The sequence below is a fragment of the Triticum dicoccoides genome, chromosome 5A (assembly GCF_002162155.2).
Source record: "Triticum dicoccoides isolate Atlit2015 ecotype Zavitan chromosome 5A, WEW_v2.0, whole genome shotgun sequence".
Lineage (NCBI taxonomy): Eukaryota > Viridiplantae > Streptophyta > Magnoliopsida > Poales > Poaceae > Triticum > Triticum dicoccoides.
Window position 1 is genome coordinate 510,760,275 of NC_041388.1, and position 19,895 is coordinate 510,780,169.

General features: G+C 45.2%; 2 protein-coding genes across 3 annotated transcripts; both read right to left on the bottom strand.

Moving 5' to 3' along the window:
* Positions 1 to 1,215: 1,215 nt before the first annotated feature.
* On the bottom strand, positions 1,216 to 2,759 carry LOC119302440. Of its 2 annotated transcripts, XR_005147576.1 has the most exons (3): positions 2,223 to 2,758; positions 1,806 to 2,126; positions 1,218 to 1,708 (listed from the first exon to the last, which is right to left on the bottom strand). XR_005147576.1 is itself a non-coding variant. In XM_037579480.1 (2 exons), exons 1-2 carry the CDS (start codon positions 2,143 to 2,145, stop codon positions 1,299 to 1,301), a joined length of 750 nt encoding a protein of 249 aa, XP_037435377.1. In that variant the 5' UTR covers positions 2,146 to 2,759; the 3' UTR covers positions 1,216 to 1,298. The 2 variants fall into 2 exon arrangements, 1 of the variants encoding a protein (XP_037435377.1); XM_037579480.1 differs by having other exon boundaries at positions 1,216 to 1,708; positions 1,806 to 2,759.
* A 6,492-nt stretch (positions 2,760 to 9,251) lies between these two features.
* Positions 9,252 to 18,775, bottom strand: LOC119299815 (nascent polypeptide-associated complex subunit alpha, muscle-specific form-like). The gene is made up of 5 exons (XM_037576959.1): positions 18,530 to 18,775; positions 18,167 to 18,346; positions 10,227 to 10,603; positions 9,811 to 10,131; positions 9,252 to 9,713 (listed from the first exon to the last, which is right to left on the bottom strand). The coding sequence occupies exons 1-5, from the start codon at positions 18,773 to 18,775 to the stop codon at positions 9,599 to 9,601; spliced, it is 1,239 nt and encodes a 412-aa protein (XP_037432856.1). The 3' UTR covers positions 9,252 to 9,598.
* Positions 18,776 to 19,895: the final 1,120 nt, after the last annotated feature.

Below are 19,895 nucleotides of genomic sequence, written 5' to 3' on the forward strand. Positions count from 1 at the left end.
TTAGTGCAAATGGTAAAACCAATGTTGGGCATTGCTGGAGGAGCTTTACTTAAGGCGAACTGTCAAGGGGTTCCCATTATAGCCCAACCGCGTAAGGAACGCAAAATCCGGGAACATAGCACCGATATGACGGAAACTAGGGCGGCAAGAGTGGAACAAAACACCAGGCATAAGGCCGAGCCTTCCACCCTTTACCAAGTATATAGATGCATTAATTAAATAAGATATATAGTGATATCCCAACAAGTAAACATGTTCCAACAAGGAACAACATCTCCATGTTCCAACAAGGAACAAACTTCAATCTTCACCTGCAACTAACAACGCTATAAGAGGGGCTGAGCAAAGCGGTAACATAGCCAATCAACGGTTTGCTAGGACATAATGGGTTAGAGGTTTGACATGGCAATTTGGGAGGCTTGAAAGAAAATGGTAGGCATCGTAGCATTGGCATAGCAAAAGAGCGAGCATCTAGCAAAGCGAAGATAGTAGTGATTTCAAGGGTATGATCATCTTTCCTGAAATCCCGGAAGGAAGAAGAATCGAGTCCATGAAGAAGACAAACGGACGTAGTCGAACGAATCCTCACAACATGACGTTACCGGAACCAACCCGAAGAAGCAATCACCGGAAAAGAAGCACACAACATAGTAAACAACCAACACATGAACATGGCACGGTGCGCAAACAAGTATGATGCATGTCCGGTTTAAATATGCATGACATGGCAAAATGCACAAACAACACTACAGCTTAAGTGGAGCTCAATATGCAACGAGTTGCATATTGACGGAGCACCACAACAATTATTTAGTTCGATCTCGTTTATGTACCCAACAATATTAAATGTTGTTAAGCATGGCAAGAGGTGAAGCATAGTAAAACTACCTATCTAGTCAAGTTTAAATGAGGTCGGGAACAACAAACAACAAATCCGGAACTCCTCATGTGCATATATTAGGTTAGGTGCTGATCTGCCCTAAACACAATTTTAGAGTTATTAAACATGCAAAGATGATGCCACCATGTTAAACTAGGCAAAATTCTACCCCATTTACATATAAAGTTTGTTAGGTTTGGAGCTACGGTTATTTAGTTATGAATTAAACCATTTTAGCATGACATAGAGCAAAAATTAATCAAACAACATTTTAAACATTTTAAACATAGATGAAAATGACATATTATGAAACTAGATGCAATTCTAAGCAAGTTTCATATATTAAGTTTTTCAATCCGATGCACGGCTGTGGAATTATTAGATGCATGATCAACAAGGGTTTTTCTGCAAAACTGTTTTACACCGGATAAATAGATAAATCACTCCTCGGGAAAAAACATGAGTCGGGCCGAAACTGGCCTGAACTGGGCTGCACAGGAGCAAACAGGAGGTGGGCTTCCTCACGTTGGGCTTCAGGAAGCCGGGCCTTGTTGGAAGCGGTGCTGGGCCGCGGCGCGAGAGGAGGCCGGCCCACGCAGCTGGCCAGCGCGGTCAACGCGCGGCTGGACCGGGCGAGCTCCTCTCGCACGATTTGACGAAGCGGACAACAGTGGTTCAGCGCGGCGGGGCGAGGCGGCTCTGCAGCAGTCGTCTCGTCTTTGCTCGCGTGAAGTAGAGGTGCGGCGAGGCAGGACTTGAGCGGCTGGAGACGGGAAACGGCAGCGCGGCGGCGGGATCCAGTGGAAGGGAAAGCTGCGGCCTCGACTCCTGCGGCAAAACGATGAAGAGGCAAGGAGATCGGCAGTGGAGCGACGCAAGGGAAAGGAAGGAAAAAGGGGCAGGGCGGCGCAACGAAGGAGCTCACCAGTGGGTGACTCCGGCGAGGGCATGGGGAGGCCCAGATCGGCCGAACCCAGGGCACGGGGTGAGGCTGGAGATTCTAGCAGAGGAGGCCGGTGTTGGCGACGAGCTCGAGGTCGTCCATGGCGTCGAGTGCTCCATGAAGAAGCCCATGGCGGCGGACGCAGTCGACCCACGCCGAGGCTTGTGAGACGAGGGAGGCAGGCGCGCGCGTGTGTTCGAAGCAGCGGCGAGGACGGGACGCCGGCGATCGGACGGAACCCGAGGCGTAAGAGCACCGCGGAGATGAGGTGGCCGGAGTTGGGGCTCCATGACGGCAGTGGCTCTGCAGAAAACAACGGCATCGCAACATGATTCAGAGAGGGAGATGAGATGAGGGGACCGGAGGAAGGAGAGAAAGGGAACCAGGGCGGCACTCAACTGAGGCGGCGACTGTGGAGATGCTTGGGGCCCTCTTGGTCCAGATCGAGTGAGGCAGGAGGAGGCCTCGGGCGCGAGGATGGATCGAGGAGCTCGGCTCCTAGACGAGGGGAGGTTGGAGAGGAACGGCGCGGCTCTGCTGGAGGACGCCGACGGCTCGACGGGGATGGCTGGAGGTGTGAGCTGCGCTGGTCTCAGGCAAGGCCAGTCCGACGAGGCACGGTGGGCGAAGGCGGGGTGCACAGGAGGAGCAAGATGCGTGGTTGGGTGGATCGATGGATTTGAGATTATGGTGGGGAAAAACGAGGTGGAGCTCGGGCTCGGTGGTTGGTGGGATGGGGATCCCGAGCTGGGTGATGAGACGGGGCGGCGGCGGCGACTAGAGGATCCCTAGAAATTAGGGATTTGTCCAAAATAGTCTAGGAGTGGACTATATATATGGCAAAGAGGGAAGTTTAGGGGCTAATCCGTCCCTCCAATTAAAATCGAGCGGTCGAGAATAAAACACTAGGAAGTACAAATAGGAAAATGATGATGTTTTGTAGACGTTTGGGGATGATCCAGACACAACGGTGGCGACACCCCGGGCCGGGTCCGGGACAACTTTCGGACGCTCACGTGAGGGGTTCGATGCACTGTGCAGAGAGGGTTTCGGACCGTGCGATCGCATCGGACAACTCCGGAAGCGAAGAGGGGAAGGAGGATGGACTAGGTGGGTTGTAGCGAGACTGCGAGGGGGAGAAGAGAGAGAGAGGGCCCGGCATCTGTTTCCGGAGACCGAAAACGTCCGACGTTAGACCGGCTATATTGCCGCTATAGTTATCCGTTGGGGCGTCAAACGAACTCCGAACGCGATGAAACTTAGCAGGCGGTCTACTAATAACAAAACGACACCGCACGCCAACTTTCATCCCATTCCGAGAACATTTCCCGGCCACTTATAAAATACTATCTCGGACATGCCGTGGGCGCGTGCGAGTGTGTCTGGGCTCGGAACGGAGAACGGAAGGAACGAGGAGACCGGGACAGACGCAAGTTTTGAAAACATGATGATGCAATGCACATGATGACATGATGAAATGCAACACGCAAGCAAATGACATGGCAACGACGGCGAAAAACTGGACGACAACTGGCACATCGGTCTCGGGGCGTTACAACACTCCACCACTACGAGAGGATCTCGTCCCGAGATCTAGAATGGCACCGGAGGGGAAGCGGAAGAGATAAGAGAAGAGGTAAAACTAAGTTGCTTCTTTGACAAACGAGTGAAACAATGAACCTTGAAGTGGTTCAGCCACTTCGAGAAAAGAATACAACGGAGATAAATGGAGTTGAAAGCACTCCGTTAGCAAAGAGGAACAAGGAAGAACAACTTCGGTCAGCACTCCGGTTGAGAAGTTATGCAAGACTTGATAAGGCGGAAAGAGCTTGAGGAAAAAGGACACAACACTCCGGTTAAATGGATAAACCAAGAAAAGAACATGATCCTGACAAAACGAAAAGATGGGTTGAAGAGAGCAACATCACAATGTCTCCGGAACGAAAGAATAGAAGATAGGTAATTGAAATAAAAGAATGTTGAAGAAAATGCCAACTTCTGCCACAAAAGAGTTTGAAAAGACATCTTAAGGAGAAGGGTCGAACGGAGTTATTGGAAAACCAACAACGAAAGAATAAACTTGATATGGTCTTATGGAGTACAACTCAAATTATGAGGTGACAACCTGCCACTCACGGGAAAAGAATTGTATTGATATGAACAAGGAGACGAGAAAGTATATCTCACCGGAAAGGATAAGAGAAGAACTTGGGTCATTTAAAAGCACCATAAATAGCAACAATCCTTAGGGAAGGTTTAAGGTGAAATATAACCCAAGATAGCTCCAATGACGAGATTGATGGATTTAAAATATCCCAATCTTGACAGCATGTGAATCATGAAAATATGAACTCAAATTATCAAGAATGACATAATACCACCTCCGACGATATGGTAGAGAGAATTGAACTCCGGATTACAAGAAGAAGAATGCTTGAGCTCCTCTGAAAAGAATCTTGATGAACCCTTCGAGGAGGAGTTAAATCCTTGAAGAACCATCATGTAGAACCTCCATGAAGAACTCCGGTAACAAAAGGATGATCAAACGAAAAGAAAGAGAAGTTGAAAGCACAAGGTGAAACCTTGTAAAGATTAGATAGATCTTTGGAATGATAATTAGAGCTTGGAACTCCGGGAAAGAAAAGATAAAGCATCTCGAACTGAGAATATGGTATGATGAACCACTCCGGAAAAAGGAATTAATCTCTTGGATGAAACAAGAATAAGAATTACATTATGCTTATCCTTCACCAATTTAATTGATGACAAGCAATGGATTCGACATATTACTTATTCTCGTAGAAAGGATTAAGATAGATATAGTGTCAACTTGAGAATGCCTTCAACGAAACCCCGGTAGGATTTGAAAAGCACGAATGCATAGATATGATACATGAAGGGATATGATACACGAAGGAAGAAAACTCTTGAACGAACCACCGTAAGAATTAAAAAAATGAACAAAGAAAAGGTAAGGAAGACACCGGGAAGAATTAGCAAATGAACGAAGAAGCTTGAGACAAACTAGATACATGAGCACGAAGAGATCAAGAACTGATTAGAAGATATTTGATTGATGCACCGGCAAGATCAGAGAATGATAACTAAAAGCTGAGAATGAATAAATCTTAGATGGTGGGCTCCGGATACGTGAAAAGAATACTCACAATCGAAACAATTATGAGAGGATGGCAACAAGCTAGAATCACAAATCTTGAAGAGAATGTAGCAAGATTAAAGAGAAACTCTTCTTCGGTCTTCAAATGACAACGAGAGACACCACCGTGAATTGTTGAGGCACTCCGGAATGAATAATGGAAAGGTTGAGCCAACGATGAAAAGAATTTGAAAGATCTTGGAGATGACATTTGACTGATGATACATCATTCTTACGTCAAACTTCAAAAAGAATTTGAGAATACCTCCGGAAAAAATAAGAAGAGTCAGGTAAGATCCTGGGAAAAGACCTGTGGGTTAGGGCCCACTCGAAAGAACCACCGTTGAAATGATTAAAAAAGAGAAAGCACCGGTTGAAATAAATGACTTGAATGAGATAACATCCTCGAAATATGTTTGAACGGAACTTGAATGGAAAGACGAACCTTCTGAGATATCTTCAGCACTCCCGAACAAATGAATAGCGAGAAGTGAATCATTATGAGGTGCACCGTCAAAAGAAAAAACAATAGAAGTACGGAAAAGAATATGATCAAAAGCTTGATTGAATCCACCGGAGAAGAGAATGAGTGAAGAGTGACAAACTTGAAGCTCCGTTAGAATCTTCATGAGAACACCGGATACGAATATGAAGAAAAATGAATGGAGAGACTTCACAAGAATAAAGGATACTTGATAAGACATCGGATTCCTTGAAGAAAAGGGTGGGTGGGAGGGAAAACAAAGGCAACTTGGGACGAATGAAATGAACACCGTTGAGAAAGCTGAGATTGAATCTTGTTGATATGATCGGATCCATTTGAAGAGAAGCACACCGGTTAAAAAGGATTGACATGACAAACTCGATGATCGAGAAGGATTGGTATTCACATCGAAGTATGAGAACACCACTTAGGAAAGGGATGGAATCAACATTTGACTTCGAAGCAACTCGAATACCACAGCTCCAAACAAAACAAAGGATTAGCTTGCAGAATAAGCCGGAACAAACATATGATAGAGATTTCGTCCGAAGTTTTCGCGGTGGGGCCTACACGGGCTCGATCGTACAGCACCATCATGTACAACGCAGTGCACATGACATACGAAGCGTCCCCGAGTCGGCATAGCCAAGGACTCTTTAAGACACAACGAGACCACTGTAAAACCGACCGTGAATAGGCGAACCACTAGACGTTGAACCCCAATTTCATATCATACATCTGTCGGAAAGATATCCTAAGAGCTACTTGAATTCCCACTTATGAAACTCCTGAAACTTTCCGGTTATGCAATCAGGTGTTGGGGATACAAGGGAAGCATAATATCTCACCCAAATCTAGCAAATCCTACATCCAGCTGTATCCATCCTTCAACACATAACCGAGAAACCTTCGGAAATCATCTACCTCAACCTTCGAAAAGCATCCGTTATACAAGTTATGGCAATACTCCCGAACTCCCGCCCCAGTACTGGATGGCGTCGAGGTTATCTCACCAACGTACTGCATAAAGGAGATTTTCGATGTCGGCGTACTAAACTCAGGTATTCCAGAATTGCAACGATAAAATTATGACGACAACACCTCAGAGCTCAACTCCCCGGGACACTTCCACAAAACCCCTGACAGGAGGCACCAAGACAATGTTCTCGTCACAGAACTATCGGAACGATTCCAAGATACCCGCGTGATCCTAAAATTTTTTTAGTGAAATTTGAGAAGAGAAGAGTCAAAACTCTACGTCAGGATGCCTTACCAGAGTGATGAGGAGATTGGGAAGTAAAAAGAATTCCTAAACTCTCCGATATATAATTCCTAAATGACTCAAAACATTTTTCTAGACACAACTCGCCCGCTAATAACGATCAAGCAATGGGGCTCCTAAGGTCGGGGAAGGCTCTGATACCAACTTGTAACACCCTCGATGCGACTATAGCTCCCACGTGTCGAGGCACGACTTAGAGGCATAATCGCATTGAAGGCATATGTCGCAAGTGAGGTAATCTTCACACAACCCATATAATACCATAGGGGAAAAAGATACATAGTTGGCTTACAATCGCCACTTCACACAAATACATGAATAAAGCATTACATCAACCAAGTACAATCAGGGCCCGACTACGGAGCCAAAATAAAAGAAGAACCCCAAAAGCGACAAAGGTCCCCGATCGACCCCAACTGGGCTCCACTACTGATCGACTAGAACGAAACACACAAAGGACAAGATCTTCATCGAGCTCCTCCTTGAGCTTGGTTGCGTCATCTGCACGGAGTCATCGGCACCTGCAAGCTGGTTTTGGAAGTATCTGTGAGCCACAGGGACTCAACAATCTCGCACCCTCGCGGTCAAGACTACTTAAGCTTATGGGAAAGGTAAAGGTACGAGGTAGAGCTGCAGCAAGCGACTAGCATATATGGTGGCTAACATACGCAAATGAGAGCGAGACCAGAAGGCAAAGCATGGTCGATAAAAGTATGATCAAGAAGTGATCCTAGAACAACCTATGTCAAGCATAACTCCAACAACCGTGTTCACTTCCCGGACTCCGCCGGAAAGAGACCATCACGGTTACACACGCTGTTGATTCATTTTAATTAAGGTCAACTTCAGGTTTTCTACAACCGGACGTTAACAAATTCCCATCTTCCCATAACCGCGGGCACGACTTTCGAAAGTTCAAATCCCTGCAGGGTGTCCCAACTTAGCCCATCACAAGCTCTCACGGTCAAAGAAGGAATAGACCTCCACCCGAGACATTCCGATCAGACTCAGTATCCCAGTACAACAAGACATTTCGACAGGGTAAAACTAAACCAGCAACACCGCCCGAATGTGCCGACAAATCCCGATAAGAGCTGCACATATCTCTTTCTCAGGGCACACTCAGATGAGACATCCTACGAGTAAAACCAACCCTCAAGTTGCCCCGAGGTGGCCCCGCAGTCTACTTGGTCGGACCAACACTCAGAGGAGCACTGGCCCGGGGGGGTTAAAATAAAGATGACCCTTGAGTCTGCAGAACCCAAGGGAAGGTGGTAGGTTGTTAGTGAAATGGTAAAACCAATGTTGGGCATTGCTGGAGGAGCTTTACTTAAGGCGTAGCCCAACTGCGTAAGGAACGCAAAATCCGGGAACATAATACCGATATGACGGAAAATAAGGCGGCAAGAGTGGAACAAAACACCAGGCATAAGGCCGAGCCTTCCACCCTTTATCAAGTATATAGATGCATTAATTAAATAAGATATATAGTGATATCCCAACAAGTAAACATGTTCCAACAAGGAACAACATCTCTATGTTCCAACAAGGAACAAACTTCAATCTTCACCTGCAACTAACAACGCTATAAGAGGGGCTGAGCAAAGCGGTAACATAGCCAATCAACGGTTTGCTAGGACATAATGGGTTAGAGGTTTGACATGGCAATTTGGGAGGCTTGAAAGCAAATGGTAGGCATCGTAGCATTGGCATAGCAAAAGAGCGAGCATCTAGCAAAGCAAAGATAGTAGTGATTTCGAGGGTATGATCGTCTTGCCTGAAATCCCGCAAGGAAGAAGAATCGAGTCCATGAAGAAGACAAAGGACGTAGTCGAACAAATCCTCACAACACGACGTTACCGGAACCAACCCGAAGAAGCCATCACCGGAAAATAAGCACACAACATAGTAAACAACCAACACATGAACATGGCACGGTGCGCAAACAAGTATGATGCATGTCCGGTTTAAATATGCATGACATGGCAAAATGCACAAACAACACTACAGCTTAAGTTGAGCTCAATATGCAACGAGTTGCATATTGACGGAGCACCACAACAATTATTTAGTTCCATCTCGTTTATGTACCCAACAATATTAAATGTTGTTAAGCATGGCAACAGGTGAAGCATAGTAAAACTACCTATCTAGTCAAGTTTAAATGAGGTCGGGAACAACAAACAACAAATCCGGAACTCCTCATGTGCATATATTAGGTTAGGTGCTGATCTGCCCTAAACACAATTTTAGAGTTATTAAACATGCAAAGATGACGCCACCTTGTTAAACTAGGCAAAATTCTACCCCATTTACATATAAAGTTTGTTAGGTTTGGAGCTACGGTTATTTAGTTATGAATTAAACCATTTTAGCATGACATAGAACAAAAATTAATCAAACAACATTTTAAACATTTTAAACATAGATGAAAATGACATATTATGAAACTAGATGCAATTCTAAGCAAGTTTCATATATTAAGTTTTTCAATCCGATGCACGGTTGTGGAATTATTAAATGCATGATCAACAAGGGTTTTTCTGCAAAACTGTTTTACACTGGATAAATAGATAAGTCACTCCTCGGGAAAAAAACATGAGTCGGGCCGAAACTGGCCCGAACTGGGCTGCACAGGAGCAAACAGGAGGTGGGCTTCCTCACGTTGGGCTTCAGGAAGCCGGGCCTTGCTGGAAGCGGTGCTGGGCCGCGGCGCGAGAGGAGGCCGGCCCACGCAGCTGGCCAGCGCGGTCAACGCGCGGCTGGATCAGGCGAGCTCCTCTCGCACGATTTGACGAAGCAGACAACAGCGGCTCAGCGCGGCGGGGCGAGGCGGCTCTGCAGCAGTCGTCTCATCTTTGCTCGCACGAAGCAGAGGTGCGGCGAGGCAGGACTTGAGCGGCTGGAGACCGGAAACGGCAGCGCGGCGGCGGGATCCAGTGGAAGGGAAAGCTGCGGCCTCGAATCCTGCGGCAAAACAACGAAGAGGCAAGGAGATCGGCAGTGGAGCGACGCAAGGGAAAGGAAGGAAAAAGGGGCAGGGCGGCGCAACGAAGGAGCTCACCAGCGGGTGACTCCGGCGAGGGCATGGGGAGGCCCAGATCGGCCGAACCCAGGGCGCGGGGTGAGGCTGGAGATTCTAGCAGAGGAGGCCGGCGTTGGCGACGAGCTCGAGGCCGTCCATGGCGTCGAGTGCTCCATGAAGAAGCCCATGGCGGCGGACGCGGTCGACCCACGCCGAGGCTTGCGAGACGAGGGAGGCAGGCGCGCGCGTGTGTTCGAAGCAGCGGCGAGGACGGGACGCCGACGGTCGGACGGAACCCGAGGCGTCAGAGCACCGCGGAGACGAGGTGGCCGGAGTTGGGGCTCCGTGACGGCAGTGGCTCTGCAGAAAACAACGGCATCGCAACACGTTCAGAGAGGGAGATGAGATGAGGGGACTGGAGGAAGGATAGAAAGGGAACCAGGGCGGCACTCAACTGAGGCGGCGACGGTGGAGATGCTTGGGACCCTCTTTGTCCAGATCGAGCGAGGCAGGAGGAGGCCTCGGGCGCGAGGATGGATCGAGGAGCTCGGCTCCTGGACGAGGGGAGGTTGGAGAGGAAGGGCGCGGCTCTGCTGGAGGACGCCGACGGCTCGACGGGGATGGCTGGAGGTGTGAGCTGCGCTGGTCTCCGGCAAGGCCGGTCCGACGAGGCACGGTGGGCGAAGGCGGGGTGCACAGGAGGAGCAAGATGCGTGGTTGGGTGGATCGATGGATTTGAGATTATGGTGGGGAAAACGAGGTGGAGCTCGGGCTCGGTGGTTGGTGGGATGGGGATCCCGAGCTGGGTGATGAGACGGTGCGGCGGCGGCGACTAGAGGATCCCTAGAAATTAGGTATTTGTCCAAAATAGTCTAGGAATGGACTATATATATATATGGCAAAGAGGAAAGTTTAGGGGCTAATTCGTCCCTCCAATTAAAATCGAGCGGTCGAGAATAAAACACTAGGAAGTCCACATAGGAAAACGATGACGTTTTGTAGACGTTTGGGGATGATCCGGACACAACGGTGGCGACACCCCGGGTCGGGTCCGGGACAACTTTCGGACGCTCACGTGAGGGGTTCGATGCACTGTGCAGAGAGGGTTTCGGACCGTGCGGTCGCATCGGACAACTCCGGAAGCGAAGAGGGGAAGGAGGATGGACTAGGTGGGCTGTGGCGAGACTGCGAGGGGGAGAAGAGAGAGAGAGGGCCCGGCATCTGTTTCCGGAGACCCAAAACATCCGACGTTAGACTGGCTATATTGCCGCTATAGTTATCCGTTGGGGCGTCAAACGAACTCCGAACGCGATGAAACTTAGCAGGCGGTCTACTAATAACAAAACGACACCGCACGCCAACTTTCATCCCATTCCGAGAACATTTCCCGGCCACTTATAAAATACTATTTCGGACATGCTGTGGGCGCGTGCGAGTGTGTCTGGGCTCGGAACGGACAACGGAAGGAACGAGGAGACCGGGACAGACGCAGGTTTTGAAAACATAATGATGCAATGCACATGATGACATGATGAAATGCAACACGCAAGCAAATGACATGGCAACGACGGCGAAAAACTGGACGACAACTGGCACATCGGTCTCGGGGCGTTACACAAGCGCCAGATCCACACAGGAACAATCTCTTCAGTGATGCTCAATCACTTTGGTTTTGTAGGTGTTTGGGTTTGGGGTTTTCCTCACTTGATGATTTTCGCTCAAAGTCCTCGGAGGATGGGATGCTCTCAATGAAAAGTGTCAGTTTCTCTCGGAGTAGCCAACCAGCTAGTGGTTGTAGGGGGCGGGTATTTATAGCCTAGGGAGCAGCCCGACATGATAAGATATAAATGCCCTTCAATGATATGACCGTTAGGTGGATAAGATATTTTGGGATAGCTAGCGCATAGGACCGCAACGGTCGGAAATTTGAGGTCCAAATTCCTCAGGGCTATCATGTGCCTCACTTCTAGGCAATCTGCACTGGCGAATTCCTAACTCCTCAGTCAGAACAAATTCCTTAGAGACCAGAAGAACTTCGTCTCTGTCACTAAAGAAATTGACTGAACTATATGAGATTTCTAATGGCTTCACTCGAAGCGATTGGTAGGTATAGGATTTTGAGATGAGCATCACTTGGAAACATTTCCTTAGTTTTTCCTCGACCCCCTTTAACAGTACGGTGTTTACTATGACTCAAGAAAGAGAAAACGAAACTACGAAAACAAAAGTCTTCACGCTTCATGTTCCTCGCACGAATATCTAGTCTTCAAGGTCACACCAATTTCTTCACTTTCAAAGTCTTCAGAAAGCCAAAGTCTTCAGTTGAAGACTTTCATTTTTAGGGGTCAACTTTCATTGTAAATATCAAACTCCTCATAGACTCATAGACCTGTGTACACTCACAAACACATTAGTCCTTTAACCTATAAGTCTTCAATACACCAAAATCACTAAGGGGCAGTATCATGACTCTAATATCACCATCTTCATATCTCAAAACAATCATAAAGAATCAAACTTCTCATATTATTCAATGCACTTTATATGAAAGTTTTTATTATATCCCTCTTGGATGCCTAACATATCAGGACTAAATTCCTAACCAAAGCAAATTACCATGCTATTTAAGACTCTCAAAATAATATAAGTGAAGCATGAGAGTTCATCTATTTCTTCAAAATAAAACTACCATCGTGCTATAAAAGATATAAATGAAGCACTAGAGCAAATGACAAACTACACCAAAAGATATAAGTGAAGATCAATGAGTAGTCGAATAATTGTGCAACTATGTGAAGACTCTCTAACATTTAAGAATTTCAGATCTTGGGATATTATTCAAACAGCAAGTAAAACAAAATAAAACAAAATGACGCTCCAAGCAAAACACATATCATGTGGTGAATAAAAATATAGCTCCAAGTAAAGTTACCGATGAACGAAGACGAAAGAGGGGATACCATCTGGGGCATCCCCAAGCTTATGCTTTTGGTTATCCTTGATTTTTACCTTGGGGTGTCTTGGGCATCCCCAAGCTTAGGATCTTGCCACTTCTTATTCTTGAAAACTTCACAACACAAAACTCAACAGAAAACTCGTAAGCTCCGTTAGCATAAGAAACTAAAACCACCACATAGGTATTGTTGTGAACTAATTATAAATTCATACTGGTGTAATATGTACTGTATTCTAACTTCTCCATGGTTCATACCCTCCGATACTACTCATAGATTCATCAAAATAAGCAAACAACACACGAAAAACAGAATCGGTAAAAAACAGAACAGTCTGTAGTAATCTGATTTGTTCGAATAATTCTGGAGCTCCAAAAATTCTTAAATAAATTGGTGGATGTGTGGAATTTGTGTATTAATCATCCGCAAAAAGAATCAACCTAAAAGCACTCTCTAGTAAACATGGCAGCTAATGTCGTGAGCGCAAAAGTTTCTGTTTTTTATAGCAAGATCGCCAAGACTTCACCCAAGTCTTCCCAAAGGTTCTACTTGGCAAAAACACTAATTAAAACATAAAACCACATATAAACAGAAGCTAGATGAATTATTTATTACTAAACAGGAGCAAAAAGCAAAGAACAAAAATAAAATTGGGTTGTCTCCCAACAAGCGCTAACGTTTAACGCCCCTAGCTAGGCATGATGATTTCAATGATGCTCACATAAAAGATAAGAATTGAAACATAAAGAGAGCATCATGAAGAATATGACTAGCACATTTAAGTCTAACCCACTTCCTATGCATAGGTATTTGGTGAGCAAACAATTTATGGAAACAATAATCAACTAGCATAGGAAAGCAAAACAAGCATAACTTTAATATTTTAAGCACATAGAGAGGAAACTTGATATTATTGCAATTCCTACAAGCATATATTCCCCCCTCAAAATAATTTTCAGTAGCATCATGCATCATGAATGAATTCAGCAATATAACCATCACATAAAGCATTCTTTTCATGATCTACAAGCATAGAATTTATATTACTCTCCACATAAGAAAATTTCTTCTCATGAATAGTAGTGGGAGCAAACTCAACAAAATAACTATCATGTGAGGCATAATCCAATTGAAAATTAAATTCAAGATGACAAGTTTCATGGTTATCATTATTTTTTATAGCATACATGCCATCACAATAATCATCATAGATAGCAACTTTGTTCTCATAATCAATTGGAACCTCTTCCGCAATAGTGGATTCATCACTAAATAAAGTCATGACCTCTCCAAATCCACTATTATCAATATAATCATCATAAATAGGAGGCATGCTTTCATCATAATAAATATTCTCATCAAAACTTGGGGGACTAAAAATATCATCTTCATCAAACATAGAATCCCCAAGCTTGTGGCTTCGCATATCATTAGCATCATGGATATTCAAAGAATTCATACTAACAACATTGCAATCGTGCTCATCATTAAAATATTTGGTGCCAAACATTTTAATGCATTCTTCTTCTAACACTTGAGCACAATTTCCTTTCATCATTTTCACGAAAGATATTAAAAAGATGAAGCATATGAGGCAACCTCAATTCCATTTTTTTGTAGTTTTCTTTTATAGACTAAACTAGTGATAAAACAAGAAACTAAAAGATTCGATTGCAAGATCTAAAGATATACCTTCAAGCACTCACCTCCCTGGCGAAGGTGCCAGAAATTGCTTGATGTCTACTACACAAGCTTCTTCTTGTAGACGTTGTTGGGCCTCGAAGTGCAGAGGTTTGTAGGACCGTAGCAAATTTACTCAAGTGGAATACTAAGGTTTATCAATCCGTGGGAGGCATAGGATGAAGATGGTCTCTCTCAAACAACCCTGCAACCAAATAACAAAGAGTCTCTTGTGTCCCCAACACACCCAATACAATGGCAAATTGTATAGGTGCACTTGTTCGGCGAAGAGATGGTGATACAAGTGCAATATGGATAGTAGATATAGGTTTCTGTAATATGAAATTATAAAAATAGCAAGGTAACTAATGATAAAAATGAGCAAAAATGGTATTGCAATGCCTTGAAACAAGGCCTAGGGTTCATACTTTCACTAGTGCAAGTTCTCTCAACAATAATAACATAATTGGATCATATAACTATCCCTCAACATGCAACAAAGAGTCACTCCAAAGTCACTAATAGCGGAAAACAAATGAAAAGATTATTGTAGGGTATGAAACCACCTCAAAGTTATCCTTTCTGATCAATCTATTCAAGAGTCCATAGTAAAATAACACGAAGCTATTCTTTCCGTTCAATCTATCCTAGAGTTCGTACTAGAATAACACCTTAAGACACACATCAACCAAAACCCTAATGTCACCTAGATACTCCAATGTCACCACAAGTATCCGTGGGTATGATTATACGATATGACACACTCTCAGATTCATCTATTCAAACCAACACAAAGTACTTCAAAGAGTGCCCCAAAGTTTCTACCAGAGAGTCAAGACGAAAACATGTGCCAACCCCTATGCATAAGTTCACAAGGTCACTGAACCCGCAAGTTGATCACCAAAACATACATCAAGTAGATCACGTGAATATCCCATTGTCACCACAGATAAGCACATGCAAGACATACATCAAGTGTTCTCAAATCCTTAAAGACTCAATCCGATAAGATAACTTCAAAGGGAAAACTCAATCCATTACAAGAGAGTAGAGGGGGAGAAACATCATAAGATCCAAATATAATAGCAAAGCTCGCGATACATCAAGATCGTGCCAAATCAAGAACACGATAGAGAGAGATCAAACACATAGCTACTGGTACATACCCTCAGCCCCGAGGGTGATCTACTCCCTCCTCGTCATGGAGAGCGTCAGGATGATGAAGATGGCCACTGGTGAAGGATCCCCCCTCCGGTAGGGTGACGGAACAGGGTCCCGATTGGTTTTTGGTGGCTACAGAGGCTTGCGGCGGTGGAACTCCCGATCTAGGTTATGTTCTGCAGGTTTCTGTATTTATAGGAATTTTTGGCGTCGGTCTCACGTCAAGGGGGTCTCCGAGTCGTCCACGAGATAGGGGGGCACACCCAGGGGCGTAGGGCGCGCCCTCCACCCTCGTGGACGACTCAGGACTCTTCTGGCCCAACTCTTTTACTCCGAGGGCTTCTTTTGGTCCATAAAAAATCCACAAAAATTGGCAGGTCAATTGGACTCCGTTTGGTATTCCTTTTCTGTAAAACTCAAAAACAAGGAAAAGCAGAAACTGGCACTGGGCTCTAGGTTAATAGGTTAGTCCCAAAAATCAGATAAAATAGCATATAAAACATCCCAGATGGATAATATAATAGCATGGAACAATAAAAGATTATAGATACGTTGGAGACGTATCAACACTAGATGCACTTACAATCTCCCCCTTTTTGGTGATTGATGACAATATAGGTTACGTTTTCAACGGGGATAAACATATGAAGTGTAAATACTGATATTGAGGAATTTGATTGCAAGATATAGAAGAACTCCCCCTGAAGATGTACATAGTGAGGAATTTGCTTTTGAGAAGCAATGCACATTGAAGAGTAGAATCATGGAGATCTCCCCCTATATCTTGTAATCCATACACACATTTATCATATGATACGAAGAATTTGAAATGCATAAAGAAATATGGTGACTGATGTAATTCAACATGCGTGCATTAACATATATGAGGAAATAGCATGCAGAAGAACATAGAAGAAGTATCAGACCACCATCAGAGTTAAGATTACAACTCGGTCCAACAAAGTCTTCAAAAGAACGAGGGTTGTAACTTAGCAAAAAAACACCCATATATAGAGACCCGCTTGAAGACTAACTCAAATCCCCCCCCCCCATTTGTCATCGAATGACCAAAAGGGACGAAAAATGAGGACTAACGCACCTGAAGAATATCATCACGAAGTCGATGGAGGAGCGCCAGTGTTGTTGGGGTCGGTTGTTGAAGTAGTGCCTGCCGTAGTGTCGTCTAAGTCTTCATTTTCATCACTCTCGCGCGATGAAGAATAAGAGCTGGCCACCAAGTGAGGAACTTTGACCTTCTTGAATTTCTTCAAAGGTGGCTGAGACCAGTCAAAGTCCTGCTTGAAGCCCATCTACTTAAGATCTTCTTCACCGTAGAGATGAGACAGAACAACCCAGGTGTGATCAAAGACTTCATGGAGGTAGTAGTGATTCTTCTTCACTGGATTCCAAGTGATGGTCATGATTTGAAGAACTAAACCAAACTGACGCTTGACCCATTTATGGTTGTGATCGACCTTCTAGTGAAGACCGAGGATAAGCTCACGATCAGTCATCACCCTTGGAGCTGTGCCTTGAGGATTTTGCTTTGAAGCATTAGCAGCAAAATCATGAGTGGCAGAGTCATCATTGGTGGAGTAGGATGCAGCTTTGCGGAACTGTCCATCCAATGGACGAATGCCTTCATCAATAATTGCAGTCGCCTTGCCCTTCTCATCTGCTGAGGAAAATGTCCAATTGAGGACTTCAATAGGGGGCAAGTAGGTGCCATGGTTAAGAGTATCAGCCTTGTAATTGATTGAAGACCTTGATCTGAGGATTCTCATAATCCAGGGAGCGTAAGGCTTCAACTCAAAAGGTGACAATGCAACATTTGCTAGAGTCCTCATGAAGAAATCATGGTAGTTGATTGGAACACCATGGATGATGTTGAATAGAAGATTCTTCGTGATGCCAACGGCCTCTTCTTCATTAGAGTCATGTCCTTTGATTGGACTCAGGGTCTTGGTCAGAATCCTGTAGACGGTCCTTGGTGCATAGAGCAATTCCTTCACGAGGAATTTGGTTCTGGGGGCTTGACCAGGCTTCAGCGGCTTCATCAACACTTGCATGTAATGATCAGATAGTTGATGTTGATGGTAGATGAGCTATGCACCTTCAAGGGGAGGACTGACAGGCAGGGCATGAAGCAATTCAGAGGCCGGTGCTGTGTAGTGCGTGTTCTTTGTCATCCAGTCCAGCACCCATGAATTCACATCTTCAGCGTTGCCGGTGATGTGCAATGTAGCATAGAACTGAAGAATTAGCTCTTCATTCCAGTCACATATGTCGGTGCAGAAATTCAGTAGCCCAGTGTCGTGAAGAACACTAAGGACTGGGGTGAAGCAAGGCAGTGACTCCATATCCACATGAGGAATATGCTCATGGTCAAAGATCTTGTCTTTGTTGAAAAGTAGAGAAGAATAGAAATTCATCTGACTTGCTGTACAGAAACGCTTCCTTCGAAGGCGAGCAGAATCATACAGGTTGTAATAAGTGAAGAATAAGTGCTCATGAAAGAAGTCATCAACTTTGAATTTCTGCTTCTTTTAGAAGGGATTCTTCGTCTTGGGCTGAGGAGTATCAGTCAATGTCTTCACAACCTCTGGGATCATAGTCTCAGGGGCCACAGGCTGAGGAATTTCAGTTTCCACATCTTCAGGAACAGCCTGGGTCTCCACTTCTTCAACAACATGAGCATCAGCACTAGTGGCTGGAATTTCTTCAGGGATGGTAAGAAGAGATGCTTGACGTTCATTAGCGCCCGTTTGAATTTCTTTAGTCTGGACAGGGGACGGAGGAATATTTTGAAGTCGGGTGAACATGGGTGAATTAGGGTGATGACTTTCCCAATAGTCATCATTTAGAACTGGAGTGGTGCACCCAATGTCCACGTCTTTGTCTTCTTCATCCATTTCTTCAATGCCTGCATCTTCAGCCGTGAACTAAGGCATGGGTGATGATACCAGTGGGGTTGAAGGGATATCATCCACTTCAATTTCTTTGTCCAACTGCTCTGACGAAGCAGTAGAAGGAACATCTTCATCTGATCCGCTTGGGCTCTCATAATCCTCACCAAAGGGAACAATCTCCTTTGATGGCATGCTAGAAACAGGAATAGCATCAATTGGATTTTCATAGGAGCTTGTCAAAGTCTTCGCCTTCTTCGGTGCAGAAGACTCTGAGGTAGCAGATGCTTTCCGTTTCTTCATTGTTGCTCGCTCCGTAGCCTTGGTTTTCTTCGCTTCTGATGCAGAAGGAAGGGTAGGACTTGGTGTTGGTGCAGGAGGAGCAGAGTAAATTGGTTCATTTACCTCAGACGCAACTGATGCAGCTGGCCTGACTTGTTTAGTGTCTTCAGGCGCACCACTAGTGGTTGCCCTGGCAATTTCATCAGCGGCTAGAATAACTTCATCAGTCCTGGTATTTTCAGTTTCATCAGCAGCCTTACTTTTATCAGCGGTGCTGGCATGTTCTTCGGTAGGCTGGGCAGATGCTTCAGCCTAAGGAATTTCATGTTGCGTTGAGGCAGCAACATTTGAGGTGAATCCCTTGGTAAGCTTGACGAATTTGACTTTGGCTCCTAGCCAGTCAGCATAGTATCGATCAAATTCATCACTGAGATTCTTGATCTCAGATTGTAGAACGACAAGTTCATCAGGTGATAGCTTCAAAATGTTTTACTTCAGAAAGCGCTCTTTCTTGTATTGAGCTTTCTTCACCTTCCTCCCCTGTTAAAATTTCCATTTTTCCTCACCAATGAAGGCAGTCAACATATGACTTTGACCAGGAGTGAGGTTCAGCTCATGCAAAGGAGTGTTGGGGTCCTTATGCCATATGTCGATGAAGTCTAGGGTCAACTTTGGATCCAGCATCAATGGCACATTGCTACCTTTGTCTCTAGCGGCCCTTTGTTGTCCGTCTCTAATGATTTCAGTGAGTTCTTCATCATCAGCTTCGTCTTCACTGGACAGCACATGAAAGGCAACCTGCTTCTTATGAGGACTTGTTCTTCAGCCTCGTCTAGCAGTAGCCTTAGTCTTCAGCAAAGTGGGGCCTGTTGAGGACTGTGGAGGAGCAGAAGAACTTGCAGAGGCTCCTGAGGCAATTGAAATGCTTGTGGTCCTTTGGCACGAGGCAAGATGCACGTGTGCTGAGGACTTTGCCGGAGGAGCCGAGGGCTTTGCACTTGGAGGAACTGGTGCAGCTTGAGGAATCTTCCATGAGGGCATGGATGAGCTGGGCTGTGAGGGCATTGGTGAAGAACTAGGCTTGAGAGATGGCTTCTTTTGCATAGACTTCCTGGGCTTGCTAGCAGAAGCCTTAACAGTG